This window comes from Prosopis cineraria, unplaced genomic scaffold (assembly GCF_029017545.1).
Source record: "Prosopis cineraria cultivar Desert tree isolate PC_DT_omini unplaced genomic scaffold, ASM2901754v1 PC14, whole genome shotgun sequence".
Taxonomy (NCBI): domain Eukaryota; kingdom Viridiplantae; phylum Streptophyta; class Magnoliopsida; order Fabales; family Fabaceae; genus Prosopis; species Prosopis cineraria.
In genome coordinates, this window is record NW_026555345.1 from 9837896 (window position 1) to 9853506 (window position 15611).

The window sequence follows — 15611 nt, forward strand, 5'->3', positions numbered from 1 at the left end:
ATATTTAAATATGTTTTTTGGTGACACCTATTTAAATATATTTTAAATTTTAGAAACTAAATATAATCTTTAATTCAATTTATTAATTAGTGATTAATTATTTTTTTTTCTGTTTTTTCACTCCAATCTTTCCTCCGCTCTCTCAAAAAATCTTGCAAAACCTCACGGCAGCAAAACGACGCCGCTCCGATCCAGAAACGTGTCTCTTCTGCTCGCTGACCGCTCCATCCTCTTGTCCATCTGATCCACGCTCCTGTATATCCCGAAACAAACAGACGCATATCTTTCATTGCCATTTTCAAACTTCTTCATTAGCATCAAACCCTTCAAACCATTTGGTGTATGCAGTGTCTCCTCCTCACCTCTTTCTCTTCTTGCATTCTCAGTTTCTTCATTTTGTCCTCAAAGTTTTTCAAGTTTCCGGAATCGAAAGCCGCGAGACACCCCAAGCCATGTCTTGGCTGAGATCTGCGGTGAACAAAGCAGTGGAGGTTGGCAATAAGAACAACCTCACTCGCACTGTCAAGAACTATGCTGACTCTGTCGTTCAACACGCCGGTCAGGCCGTCGCCGAGGGCGCCAAGATTCTTCAGGATCGCATTGTAATTTTTTGTATTCCATTTTTCACCAATTGGGGGGTTTCACCACTTTTACATTCTTATATTGTGCCGTTTTTCGGTTTTATTTCAGTTTTGTCACTATGTGCTTTTAATTTCTGTTGGAAATGGACTTGCCACTTACACTATATTTTTGGGTTTATTATTATGCTAATTGCTGGTCATATTGTTTAAAATGGTTGCTAAATTTTAGTTTGTAGCTTTTGCGATTCAGTGGCCCTTTTTCTGTTCCTTCCTTTTGATTTGCGAGAAAGGAAAAAACCTACTTTCTTGACGTTAAACATTTCAAGGGGATAGAATATGAGTCTCCCCTGCGGTGTTAGAGTATTATGACATTACTTTTACTGCCAAATTAAAGAGCAGGAGCTCATAAGGTTTTTGTATTGCATATAATCTAATTGTTGAAATGCTCAACGAGTTATTGGCTATCTCGTTGCAATTAAAATGCTCTTTTGTTGTTATTGTTATAAAAGTTGTTTATTTTAAGATGATGAGAGTGACAAGGTCATATCACATTTTGCTGATGAGTTGATCTTGTATCTTGAGTACATTTATAGGCTGCTCGGAATTTCAGAAGCGCTGTTCAGACGGCTAAAAGACTGGAAGAAGCTGCTATCGCCTATAGGGGCTTGGAAAGAGTACAGTTGCTTAGAAGATGGTTGGTTGTGCTGAAAGAGATTGAGAAATTATCCGGAGCTTTGGCTGAGGGTAAAGAGAAGACTTTGGAGCAGCTCGTTGCCATTGATGAAGCAAATGAGAATCCAAGGAAACCATCTATGGTTAGTAACTTTTTGCATACCGTTCTTGTAATATTTTACTCTGATTGATTTTTGGCCACTACACACTCCCAAGTTTCTGGAAATTTGGTTATAAGTTAAATGATTGGCAGTGTCTCTAAAATTATGGTGAATGCAGCTCTATGTTCTTTTTATGCCTCTATTTTAGCTATATATTTTTACTCGTACCACTGTTGATTGCAGTAAACCTGCATAGTGTGGCTCTTTACAGATGATAATAGGATTCTTGGGTTGTTTGCTCTGTCCATTTTCTTCAGCTATATTATAGAAGGAGCTTTCCTCTTTTGTTATGCTGTGTGGGCAGAAAAGTTGCATTCATTAGCAGTTATGGTATTTCTATAGAATTTGAATAGTCATAGCTTTTTTCACTTTTTATCCAATCCGTAGGGGTCATTTTAAGTTTAAAGTTCACGCACATTATTCTGTGAAGGATGTTGGATGCTGTATCTTGAACGCAAAAGTTTCATGCACTGTAAGAAACCACTTACTGTTGATATTAGGCATCAAGGCATCCTTTTACCTTAGCTGTTTGTCTTTGTTGTGCTGTTGCAATTTGTCAGATGCTTTATTATGATGCTGATGTTGGAGGTGAACCAATAAACTTTCGTGAAGTTTTTCTTCGAAGTCAGGCTTTGGAGGGCATAATAATATCAATGGTATGTTTAAATATAACAATTATGTTTGTAGAGTTATGCAAACCTAGTTTTGCATTTCATGTACAAGTACCATTTTGTATGTTATTGTATTCAAATGCGCTAGTAGGCTACTCATATTATGCAGTCTTACCAATTGCCTTAGTGTTTCTATGGATTTTAGCTGAAAAATTATTCTTAAAAATCGGATGCATAGCTGCATGTCCAACTAAAGAGGTATAATCGTGTAAGTTCCAAATTTTGTAGAGGAAAAGTGTTCATAGATATCTAAGATATGCTCAATGACCAACTAAAGAAGACTAAGCTGAAGATCTTGCTTCTAGAAGTATATTTGTGATGTGATGCAGAAGTATGCTTGTGACGTGAGGCATGGTGTTAAGCATGAAAGCCTATGTGCAAGCTAAGGAATTAGAATTTGCGTGGGCATGAACGAATTTTGAATTCAATCTTTACTTATCAATAAATTATAAATTTAGACAAATATAACATTAAAAAATAATACACTTGATTGTGTTTACAATTAGAGGGAAAATTGTTCTATTTCTTTGTACATTATATATGTATATGACCAGCTGCTGATCAGCAAGTGAAGACTGCAGAAAAGTAAGCAAGCGTATGGATGAGAAGCTTGAAGCTAGTCCTATTAGGTTATTTGTCTTTTTTTTTCTCCCATGGAAACTGATTTATGTGGGAATGCTAAATTTGAGATTCAGGCTTAAATTACTGTACATTAATTATAGTTTTTGTTGCAATAGACAGTTACAGATTTCAATGCCCAAAATAATTTTAATGCATAATTTTTTTGTCCAAACTATTTTCAAATTATGATCATAATCATAAAAGAGTGTCTTAACTAATAAATCATTTTTTTAAAGGAAAATTAGTCTATTGCTCCTTTTGTTTTATATCAGTTTTTATATGATTCCTTATAATTTAAAATCTAGATTGTGGGTCTTGCTTTGCACAGAGTTAAAGGTGAATCTCATTGTTAATGGATCCTGAATAATTTGACTCCTTATAGATTTCATATTATACATATAGATACATAGATTTTCAAACACATCCCTATAGTTTATTATAATTACAAGGTTACGCCTTATACAATAAACATTTGCAAGGCAATCCTGCGGATCCTTATTTGGCTTAATAATGTTAGTAACAAAGCTGATGTGTCCGGAGATTTGTGAGATGTATTGGATGACTTGGTTTATATTTTCCAAATAGAATGCCATGTAAGCATTTAATCACTTACAACCCACAACCCCACAACCCTACATTTGGTGTGTGCATATGTAATTTTTGGTGGTAATGAATATGGAAGGACTGGGAACTGCATTCATTTTGTGAAAACTTAATTGGACTCTAGGCCTTTGGTGATGCAGTCAGCATTTTTGGCATGTCAAGTGGGAAGGAGGGAGAAAGTGTGAGAAAATGGAGGAGTATGAGTTTTAGAGAGAGAGAGAGAGAGATGATAGTATAATAAATTCTAACCATATGTGCCTCGATTGAGTTTTTGTGAGAAATAAGAAATGAGGATGGATTTGTAAGATACTTTCCTTCTCTTTGACTTTGCTTCCCTTCAGTTTACAACACAATATGGATACAAATGATGATTGGTCAGAGGGACGGCAGAGATCCCAAAATAGGGAGGTGCAATAGCTAGGGAGGTTTCCAAAGTAGGAGTATGCCTGCATCTTGTAAGACTGGGTCCTTTTTTCCTTTGAAGATGCAAATTAATCTCCTTTTCGCCACACATCGTACACATCCATTTTTTGCCTCATCATCATCATCATCATCATCATCATTATCTAAATGCCATTAATGCCTCAGATTCATCATAGGGTTGATTTTGTAAGTGGATTTAACTTTGGCGAATAACTTTTAAATGGTAAATAACTAATGGGGATTTATTGCAAAGATTTCAAAAATATATACCAATTAAAAAATAGTGTAAATTATAAGGGCTGATTGATTATTTTCTCTATCTTTTAATTGCTGATTATGGAGGTTAACCACAAGGTTAACTTTTTTTATGCCTCAGATTCTCGAAGCTCCTAATGATGAAGAGGTTTCTCTTCTCCTGGAGATGTTTGGGTGAGTCTGCTAGCTTTTGCAATTTTTGAGTGTTTGATTTTGATGTGAAATTTGATACTCGTATGTGGTATTGTACTGGCTGACATTGTTATGCATACCATATTTAGTTCCATGGTTTTTGATGCATGTAGCATTTTGATTCCATCGACTCCACGATTTTAAACCCTTGGCTGTTTATTGTGTGATTTGTGTGATCAATATTTTTCTTGCTTGCCAGTATGATTTGTAGATTTGATGGAGGCAAGTTTCTTACTCAGCTAGTTTCTGAGTTTCATCTGCAATATTATGGGAATCTGTTTAAAAACTATTACAGTTTCACATTTGTGTTAGGCTGAACGTATACCTAATCATTTTATTACCATCAATTATCTGTAGTCTCTGTCTTTCTGGGGGAAAAGAAGTACATAATGCTATAGTAAGCAGCATACAGGATCTGGCAACAGTTATTTCAAATTATCATGATGAAGTATTGGTACGTAAACTTATTTATATCTCCTCATTGCCTCCAAAAATGTTTACCTAATTTTTAATTTTGTCTTCAGGTGTAACTTTTTGAGATCTTTGAAAGTTGGTTTATTATCAATGTTCATATTTACATCTTGAGTCTCAAATTTCAAGTTCACCCCCATTCTGAACTTCTCGAGTAACATTTACTAGCAGAGTATTGCATAATGATTATGTTAGCTTTTTGCTGCAAGTATTAAAATAACAGGTCCTTTGAAGTATTGTGCTATGAATAATTAGATTTGGAAATTTTGAAGATCTACAGTGCAGATTATCTTGATGATTACACCTGCCATTTAAGAACATATTTATGGCAATAAAAATTCTGAGAGTACTGTGCCTTGAATATTAGATTTAGCAAAGCATTGAAGATCTCTAGTGTTTTTGATTTGTTAATGATTTTTGCTGCTTTTACAAACAATATGCAAGTGGTTTTAGCAGCAATGCTATATTGAATATTGAAGTGCTGTATTGTGCATTTGACTCCATTAGCGCATAGATAGTTTCCTTGTCAAACTTCTTATCTTAGAGAGTGATGACGGTCCTTGGATAGTGCATTCAACGCTCAGAATTATTATAAACTTCAGAACCTAACAACCAGAAAAATTCTATGACTTATGATAGATTGCTGTAGTTCGTACTTTGTAGACTGATATGACCTAAATCTAGTAGATTAATGAAGAAGTGACTAGACCATAAACTGTTTATGACACTACCTTAGAATTATGAGTAAAATTGATAACTAATCTTTGAAATAAAAAAAGAAAATGAACCACATGGGTATACCAGAGATTGCCAAAAAATCTTTGAGCAATATATAACTTTGTAGATTGAAGTTTTTATTTTTCTGTTCCTTCAAAGGAGGCTTTTATCATTCATATATTTACTATTACTTCAGGTGAAACGAGAGGAATTGCTTCAGTTTGCTCAAGGTGCCGTAACTGGGTTGAAAATAAATTCTGAACTCGGAAGGTCAGTTTTACCCCACCTACTGGTATGAGGTTTGTTGTTGTTGTTGTTGGAAGGTCAGTTAAGCAAGTAGTTCTAGTTGTTCTTTTCTTGAGTGAGAAGTGGTAGAGCATTGAGAGATATTATGCTCTCAATCTGAACATTGAGAATTAGATTTACTGATCATATATGGAATGCATTAGTTATGCATACAACAGCAAATGTTGCAGATACACGGGATGTGATGAGTATAAACCAAATTATCACATACAATCTACATTCAAAATTGACATACAAGTGCAAAAATAACCCTTCACTTACCTTTTCGTTCATGCTTCTTTGTACTTTATTCTGCAAAACACTCTTGTTTACATGTTGGTGTGGAGTTTGTATTGCAATACTGGCGTATCAAAAAGTCAGTATGTGATTCAATTAATTGGTTTTATCCTTTTCTCACTGTAAGTAATACTCTTTCTTATATTGTAAAATAATTTACAAGGGCATTTTTTCCCTCTAGAAAGGTTCCTCTTGTAAACTTCTTGAGATCTGAATGGCGCTTAGCTTTGAACTTATGACACTGTTTAAAAAATTGAAGAGGTTGCATTTGGGTGGCTTACTTTGGTTTGGAACGTCTTTTCATATTTCTGTGCTTCAGCTTGGGAAACTATTTTGCATTGATTTGGGTAAAGTTGAGGAATTGGACACGCACACACACACATTTAAACATAGGATGAGAACAGAGAAATATAGATTGTTAATACATATTCATTGAATGAGATTACCCAGTCCAATCTCTCGTTTTTTTTTTGGTTGTTGTTTTTCTGTGTATGCCCTCATGTTTTTTTCGTTGTTTTTTTTTTGGGGGGGGGGGGCTGCAGAAGCTCTTTGGCAGTGCCAGTTTTTGCTGGTTTGTTATGTTTTTCCAAAGAGTGTTATTTCATTTCTGTCTGAGTCCAAGCAAACGGATCCTTCCAGGGGGTTGTTCCTTATGGATCTTCAAAGGACTGGAAAGCTCTTGAGTTAGAGTCTGGTTGCAGTCTTTGTTTTTTGTTTTTTGTTTTATTTGGAGATGATCTTTTGTCCCTTGTCTTTGTATTTTCCTTATAATTTTCTCGTCTTTTTGGCATATTCTTTTTTTTTCCCCCAAATAAAAATTGGTACTCTTTGGATGTTACTTTTAGTATATTCTTTTTGCCCCCCCGTAATGCACTTGGTGGCTTTCTGCCTCACATCGTTTCTTGTTTTTCTTTTTGACCACAGAATAGATGCTGAAGCCTCTAGTCTTAAGAGAAAACTCAATGAGACGACAACATCACAGAAGCCTTTGAATGAAGGTGACGATAAATCAGCTGAAGAAACAACTGCAACAATAGAGGTCTGTGTGTTTGTAATTTCTTGTCATTTTTTGTTCAATAATGGATAAGGGATTTTGGCCAAATGGTTAAAACATTTGAATGGAGAAGTGGTGTCTCTTCTGAATTAACATTAAGTTTAAGAAACAACCAATTAGAGATGCGTGGCTAAATCATGCCACATGAAGTGAGAACTTCCTACCAACCACTTTGAGATGCTTGGGTGACTATTGCAGTGCTCATTTTCATTTTTTCACTGGGAGGGGTACTGTACTTGTTTGACCTTTTCAATGTGTTGAATATATAAAACAGAATATAATCTACTAACCATATTGTAGGCTTTAAAAGAGGCCCTAGCACAGATTCGAATTTGTTCCAGACTGGAAGGACTTTTGCTGAGGAAAAAAGCTCTGAACAGTGGAGATTCTGCTGAGGTTCATGCCCAGAAGGTACAATCCATTCTTTCCTTAGAGCTTCTCGGAGGAGTGAAAATGATGGGTAAAAGTCTTATTCTTATTCTTAGTTTGTTTGCAAGGTAATAAGAAATGAAGAATGAAAAAGATTTAGTCTGCTAAAATTAATTTCTCTTATTATGCGTGAGAAAGTAAAGAGAAAATTGAACCTAGAGTTTCTTTTGTTGTTAAATTGCACCTTTATCCTTTTGTTATTATCATCTAAATAAGAGGTCATGGTTTTAATTTTGTAATTCCACCATTTTCTTTTCTATTTTCCCATTTACATGAAATCAGGACATGTAAAATTTGATTCTATATTTTTCCCATTTTAAGCATGCCAATTAAGTTCATCAGCAGTAGTATTTATTTGGAATTAAATTATTATCGGTCTTTTAATTTTTTATTTCTTTTTATCTATTTTGTTTTGGTAAAGGCTTATTTGTTTCTTAGTTATTTTTTAGATTTTTTTATTGTATTTTAGATTTCATTAAGTTTTCTGTTTCTAAATTTATCTATTGTTTTTTAGTTGTAAGCAGTGGGAAAGTTATTGCATGATCTAATTAGAAACAAGGACCAGAACTTTGTTGAAAAAGTTGTGGATTCCAGTACTCTTGCTCGAGAAAAACTTGTCCTTGAGAAGACTACCGGACATGTTGGAAGAATAACTCCATGTTGAGAATATCCAACTTGAGGAGTGTAGGAAATCATGGGCCTGTTTGAAAATATATGTTTTCCTCATTTTCCCTTCTTCTTCAAAATAATAACCCTAGAATACTTAAAAGATTTTTCGGTTTTTCTGTTTTCCATAACAATATCTTTTTTTTTTTGGATTCTCTAAAACACTTTTTGAAAATACGCAACCAAATAGATTTTTTTTTTAATTTTTTTGTCCTGGAGAATAAAAAATTGTTTTCAGAATAGGTTGCCATAAAGGCCATATGTTATTGTGAATTTATTCTAATTAAGTTGTTTCCTTCTATCTGTTTTGTTTTAGTTAAGGCTTGTTTGTTTTCTAATTATCTTTTGAATGATGCTTTGATGTGTTTTATGTGATGTGGTCTATCTGGTTTGGTATAAAGTTATCCTATTTTTTAGAGTTTTGTCTTTTAGTTGGATCAGGAGTCTAATTTATGTCTTTTAGTCTGAGTAAGATTGTGCTTTCCCTTTTATCTTGGTTCTTCTATGAATGTAACATGGCCTCCTTCTAATACAATAAGTTTAAAGAATCATCCTGAATTTCTACTGTATTCACTAATAAACTGGATGCTTACTCAAGCCGGGGTGCCTGTCTTACTACCTCAGTTAGTTGGAGTTAAACTTGGACTTGTATACGGGGATTGTTACTTTTGAATTTGATTATAGTGTCAGTCTTGTTATATATTTTATTTGGGCCAAATTTTCAGTCAAATGCAGTACTGTAGTCGCTTTACACTTAAAAATAGTTAATCAGTAAACAATTTTATATGGGTTATTGTAATCTCATAATTTTACCAATATTGTCATGTGTAGGTTGACAAGTTGAAGGTCTTGACAGATTCTCTTGCCAACTCTGCAGTAAAAGCTGAAAAGCGAATTGCAGACAACAGGTAGAAAGATGTTTCATGAACATTTGTTTTTTTGCTATCTCTTCCCTGGAATAGCCTGCCCTCTGAAATCATGTTTACAATCATGGAACAAACTGATGTAAGCATTTCATTTTGTTTCAAAATTGACTCATGTTCCGGTTAGTTTTGATGAAAGATTCAGTTTCATTCCAAGGTGGACCTTGAATATGCCGAAGCGTTTGCCCTCTTTTAAAAAAACGTTCATTAAATTTTAGCATTACTGACATCATTGGTTAGATGTAGGCATACAAAACAAACAAGAGATCAACATTAAGAGTACTCTACATTCAGGATATAATTCCTGGTACTTTGATCAATGGATATTTGTGTTGATGATTTCACAAAGCTGACATTGACCAACACCACTAGGAATTTAGTTTCTCATTTGCATTTCAATTTTCCTTAATATCAAATGCTACAATAATAACAAGTCTTATCTCACTAAGTGGGATCGGCTATATGGATTATATGACGTCATTGTGCTCTATCATTTATTAAGTTTTTAGAAATATTGTTAACTAAAAGCTCTCGCTCAACAACCTTCAAAAGTGTTCTTTTCGGTCTTCCTTTACTTTTTTTGATAAGGCTCAAAGTCATCTGTTCCACTCTTCTCACGGGTGTCTCTCGTGGTCTTCTTTGTACATATTTGAACCACCTCAAATGATTTTCTACCATTTTTTCTTCAATAGGTGCTACGCCCACTTTTTTCCATATTCGCTCATTTCAAATTTTGTTTTTACGTGTATATCCACATATCTATCTCAACATTCTCATCTCCACTACTCCAACTTTATGCTCTTATTGTCTCGTCAAAGCCCAACTTCACTACCATATAAAATTACTAGTTTTATAGCAGTTCAATAAAACTTTCCTTTATGTTTATCAGGTGTCTTATAATCACGGATAACTTCTTTAGTCTTTCTCCAATTAAAACACCCTGCTTGTATCATATGTAACATCTCCATCAATTTCCCCATTTTGTTGAATAATTGCTCCAAAATATCTAAACTTTTTCACTTGAGGTATGGTTTGATTATCCAATTTCACTTTCAAGTTACTACTCACTGACCTCTTATCAAAACTACAATGTAAATGTTCTGTTTTATTTCTACTCAGGCAAAAACCTTTTGACTTTAATGTCTTCCTTTATAACTCAAGTTTACAATTTATCTCTTCTCTTGTTTCTGTAATAAGAACTATATTATCCGCAAAAAGCATGCATTTAGGAATTTTCTTTTGAATATGCTTAGTCAAAACATCTAAGACTAGATAAATTCCTTAATATCAGATGCTAAACTGTATAAATTCTTTCCTTACAATTTGTCAGACTACAGAAAGAGGAGGCACTGAAAGTTCGTGTGACTAAAGCTGGTGAAGCTAATGAAAAAGAAAAGGTAACGTATTTTGCAGCATTGCACTGACCTTGCCAGAAATTTTGTGGATGAAAATGTTTCCGTACCCTGTTGAAAAGGCTTCTCTGGTATAAATATATCTGAATTGGCTGTTGCTATTTTGTATCTATGCATTGGCAATGTGAAAATGGAAAACATTTAGCTATTCTCCAAAATTTTGAGCCATTTCCAAACATGTCCTCTCAACATTAAAAGCTAGGAAGTGCTCCCGCCCCTAAATCTATATAATCCTTGAGGATATAGACCCTTCTGTTCTGTCCATTTCCCTCTTAAGCTTGCTAATCTTGGATGCCAATTGCCATCTCAGACTATCATTATTGTTTTTAGATGAATGGGATTGTACATGACAATGGTGGGATCTTTATTTGTTATTTGGCCCAAAATTAATTGCAACCATCCTATAATTACAATTTTAAATATTTTATTAAAAATTTTGAAATATAATTTAAAGTAACCATGTGGATATTTTAAATCATTTATTAATTCCAACAATTTTATGGCAAAGTCATTACTGTGCATGTCTTTTTAGTAATTGATACTTTTTAAAACGGACTTTTTTGAAAGATTGGTCAAACACAAATAATATTGATAAAAATATTTCTTACATGATTATGTTAGACACTAATGGATTCTGTTTTGAAAACTCAAAAAAAAAAAAAAAGTCTTAGAATGAGCAGAAATGTAAATCACTCAAATATGTCCTAAATTCTCAAGAGCCACCCCCCTCCAAAAAAAAAAAGAAAAAAAAAAACCGAAGTTGAAGAATGTTTACAGCTCAGAGTTGACACAGGATATTTTCATTACCAATGATAATTTATGGCCATTGTGATGGTTTAATGGTATCCATATAGGAGCATGGTTGTTTCATTACCTTTAGAATTGGTTACAACTACGCTACATGTCATGTCCTATTAAGAGGAAGTTATTTTAACTTCTTTACTATATATAATTTTATTGTGTCTTTATAGTTTATGTAACTTTCGTGTTTCCATTTTGTGCTGTGCATGCATTCATTTCTCAGAGGTTCAACTGTATTTGGATATGCAAGAGTATTTACCCAATATTTTCCCCCTTTATTTTTTGGGGCCTTTAGAAGCGATTCTTGGTTTCTTTCAAAGGAGCTAAAGTCATGCTGAAACAATGAATATGTACTTGGTGTAGCATCTGTTGCAAAGAGATTAAACTCAGGTTTGTTTATTTTATTCCTTCTTCATTATCAGGAATTGACAGCTGAGATATCAGAACTTCAACAAAAAAAGGATGATCTTTTAGCTGAACTGAACAAGGTATATTCCTATATATTTAGTTTATTGATTTTTTTTATTATTTTTATTTTTGTTTCTTGAGTGGGAGCTTAGGAAACCATATTATGTATGATGTTTTGCAATCATGTCGTTTGATGCTAGTGGCATTTACTTGTAGCTATTTATTATCTTCCTTTCATTCTTTATTTGTTTGCTGGCATACGAACCTGTCTTTTGATTCTCTTGAGATTTATGGTTACCTATTGGCCCCCCCCTTTTTTTTTGCATTTGTATTATGTGTCTCTAGCAATGGTGCTTCGAAGATGATAAATTTTAGATATGGATATCATGAGTAAATTGATTACGAAGAATTTTTTGAAGTACTTTTCTGCATTTTCAAATAGTTTTCACTGCAGAGAACATGGCTAACCAGTAGGCTTGCGGTATTTTGACATTAGTGGCTTAATGCTTTTTGTCTTATTTTGCCATTTTAGTGGCAATATTTGAATTCTCAGTTGATCTCTCACAATATTTTGGTTCCCTGCTATTTCTTATCCTTTTTTTTTTAATTTTTTCTAATCTTTATGATTTTTGTGCAGTCGTTAAATCTTTCTTTTATGACATATTGCCACTTCACTTCAAAGTGACAATTATTAATCCCATCTGTTACTCTTGCTAAGGTAGCTTAGTTTACCAAGAATTTATATTTTAGGTCTCAGAAAATGAACTAATTTTCTTGAAGAATAGATTATTTGAAATCTTCATTGTTAAAATTTATTTTCTTGTCGTATTCTTAGTGGGTCATTATCTGTTTTATCTGCATTCCTCCATATAATTTGCCGCATCTTGTAATATTTATATGTGAATGATGTATTAATGTCTGTTGAGGAAACCTTACGTGGCCCAGGTCAAAAATTGTGTGTGATTCATTACTCTGTGCTATTAAGTTTTTGTCCTTCCGTTTGACTTCTAATATCACAAGCTTTAATTTGTCTGTGTTGTTGATATTGATTCCTTACTGTTTTAATTAATCTCGTATGGATATTATTTTGGAGCTGTCTTTCTTTACATTTCCTTCTAGTGAATAATTGAAATGTGATCTGAGTTGTAGGTTAATACTTCCATGGCTGCTGCTCAAGCACGATTACGGATTGCAAGGGAAGAGCGTGACCAATTTGAGGAAGCAAACAATCAGATGATTGAACATTTGAAGACAAAGGTAAAAATTCTTCACTGTTGTTTTAGGACATGAAATTTTGTTTCACGTTTGATGGTCTTTATGCACTATTCATAATTATTTTCAAGATTTCTTTTGTCTGTACAGCTCATACCATTCAGTTCTCTGAAATAATGATTTGGCTGTTAACAGGAAGAGGAACTTTCAAATTCAATTGCCTCATGTAAGAAAGAAGCAGATGTTATCAAAACCTGGATTAACTTTCTGGAAGATACTTGGGTCCTCCAGCGATCAAATGCTGAGATCAATGAGAAGCAGGTCAAGTATGTAATCAAACTTACTGAGCTTGAGCAACGTTGACGGCACTGATGAATGTTATGATGTCATTGTATCAGAAGATTAATATATGTTTGTGTGTATATATATAAAATAAGTCTGCAATTGTTTCTGTTTATTCATGTGTTATTACTTCTAATTTTTGTGTTTTCTAGCGATGAATTGGAGAAACATGAGGAATATTTTGTGAACTTGGCCATTCAACTTCTTGCCAGCTATAAGGTACTTATTTTTATTTACTTATTTAGATAATACTTGTAAAATTACGAACTTGGCCATCCAGCCTCTTGCCAGTTATAAGGTTCTTATTTTTATTTACAAAGATAATACTTGTAAAATGACGTGATACATATAATGTGCAGAAAGAGTTAGAGCCTTCTATAAACCATATTGGAACATTTGTGGAGAACCTCAAGAATTTAAGTCAGGGGTAAGCTCTTTGTTTTGATTCTGATCTGGCATAATGTTGTCTTATGATAATCGGTTCTAAATTTTCTTTTGTGAATACAATTATTTGCAGCTTTAATACAAATTCTTGGATGAGTGTGTACTTGTGTAACTCACACACGTAAGCTTTTTTGCTTGAGAATGCAGGTCAAATGTGTCATCCAATACAAATACAAATACTAAGGACTCAGAAGTATTAAATCCAAGGAAAAATCTTGAGGAGGAATATTTGGCCTATGAAGCTAAGGTATTGATGCGGCTAGAAGCAATTTGAACTAAATAATTGTATTTTCATCCATGACATTGCGTATATATCCTCTCTAAGAAAAGCATGCATGTATCTTGTTTTATTTTCCGTCTTAGCTTGGTGAATGGTGACTACTTTGAAATGCTTCTCCATTTACCACCGTACTATTTGATAAATATTACTGTTTCAAGGTTTTAACAATAACAATCTATTTGAAATTGCTTCTGATGTATGTTTAATTGTCTATGAACCAAACGGAATTGTAACTTGTGTTCTTGTACTAATTGGTTGTTTTTTTATTTCCAGATTGTAACCACCTTCAGTGTTTTGGATAACATGAAGCAGCAGTTTTATGCTCAGCAGGGGAAAATTTCCAGGTTCTGTAATATTTTGGGTGTGACCTTAATGTGTATTTCCTTTCTCAAGTTCTATGGGTTTGTTATGCTTTGCCAACTTTTGGATTGGTTGAAGAAATTCTGATGTGTAGATCGAGCTGTAATTTTGAAATTTCTTTAGAGATGTGACTCCATTAGGCTTTATAAATTCCAAGTGTTTACTGAAATTTCTGGGAAACTGCCATGTAATGCCATCTATAGAAGATGTTTCTCCATTCTCATGGTTAGCTATTAGCTTGTTATGACTGCTAAACTACCTCATTACTTCCTGTTTGGCTTTGCTGAAAAGTTATACTCGGCTGGCATTTTCATCCAGGAAAGATGAAGAAAAGGTTGTAGAGCTGTTTGATGCCATCAGCAAGTTACGAGCACAGTTCGAGTCCATTGAGAGGCCAAATCTTGAATTAGAGAACCCGGCACCAAAGACTGAAACACCGCCCACTGAGAAACAGCATGATGGTACATCTGCTTCGGTTCAAGGTTCCGCCGACCCTTCAAAAATGCAGACAGGCAAAAAGCCGAAGTCACCTACTGCCAAGTCAGATCAGGTCTTGGACCATGAAGCAGAACTGGCAAAGCTTGAATCTGAGTTTGGTGGAGTTGGTCAAGAATACTCCGCAGAGGAAGTTGGTGATTGGGAATTTGATGAGCTTGAAAAGGAATTGACATCTGGGTAATTCAACTACAACCCATTGACGTATATTAAATACTAGCTGTTGTAATTTTATGACAATGTACAAGTATGATATATATTGACAGGCTACATTATGTGCTGTGATTGTGGTTGCAACTTGTATGAAGCTGTGTAACTGTGAAGAGTATGATTTCTTCATTCTTGTGTAAATTACAATATTACATGATTTGTAACATGCCGACACCAAATTGTTTTTAACTTGGAAGGCAGTTTGTATGTAAATTTTGATGCTATACGATGTATATTTTCAAGATTTTCTGGTGGGAACAAATGAATCCCATTCTCTTCTTACCTCAAAAGAAAATAAACCCCACTGGGAGGGTTACGAGCTACTAAAATTTCAAGGCAGCAAGTTCTGGCTTTTTTTATTTTTAAGAAAGGCAAATTAATAGATACACAAAAAAGATTAAAGTACATGTATATAGTTTAAAAATTGAGGAGAAAAACTGAAAATAGTGAAAAAGTAGTCATCATGCCAGGTATTAATGTCAGAACTGAATTATATTACACTTGATGATATAAGCAGCCTTAAAAATCTCTAATTCAGTAATTTTATGAATGAAATGGTAAAGACAAACGACACAATTTATAATGAGTCGCACTATATGAGTTTTTATGAGTGCTTTTGTCAATTC

At 33.9% G+C, this 15611-nt stretch overlaps 1 protein-coding gene across 1 annotated transcript; it reads left to right on the forward strand.

Annotated features, from left to right (window-relative positions):
• The first annotated feature begins 208 nt into the window (after positions 1 to 208).
• Positions 209 to 15230, forward strand: LOC129292915 (uncharacterized). The gene is made up of 18 exons (XM_054930615.1): positions 209 to 602; positions 1175 to 1396; positions 1975 to 2070; positions 4109 to 4161; positions 4537 to 4633; positions 5564 to 5637; positions 6874 to 6988; positions 7304 to 7414; positions 8930 to 9006; positions 10352 to 10418; positions 11657 to 11722; positions 12792 to 12899; positions 13050 to 13180; positions 13349 to 13415; positions 13556 to 13623; positions 13788 to 13887; positions 14194 to 14264; positions 14599 to 15230. The coding sequence occupies exons 1-18, from the start codon at positions 453 to 455 to the stop codon at positions 14957 to 14959; spliced, it is 2034 nt and encodes a 677-aa protein (XP_054786590.1). The 5' UTR covers positions 209 to 452; the 3' UTR covers positions 14960 to 15230.
• Positions 15231 to 15611: the final 381 nt, after the last annotated feature.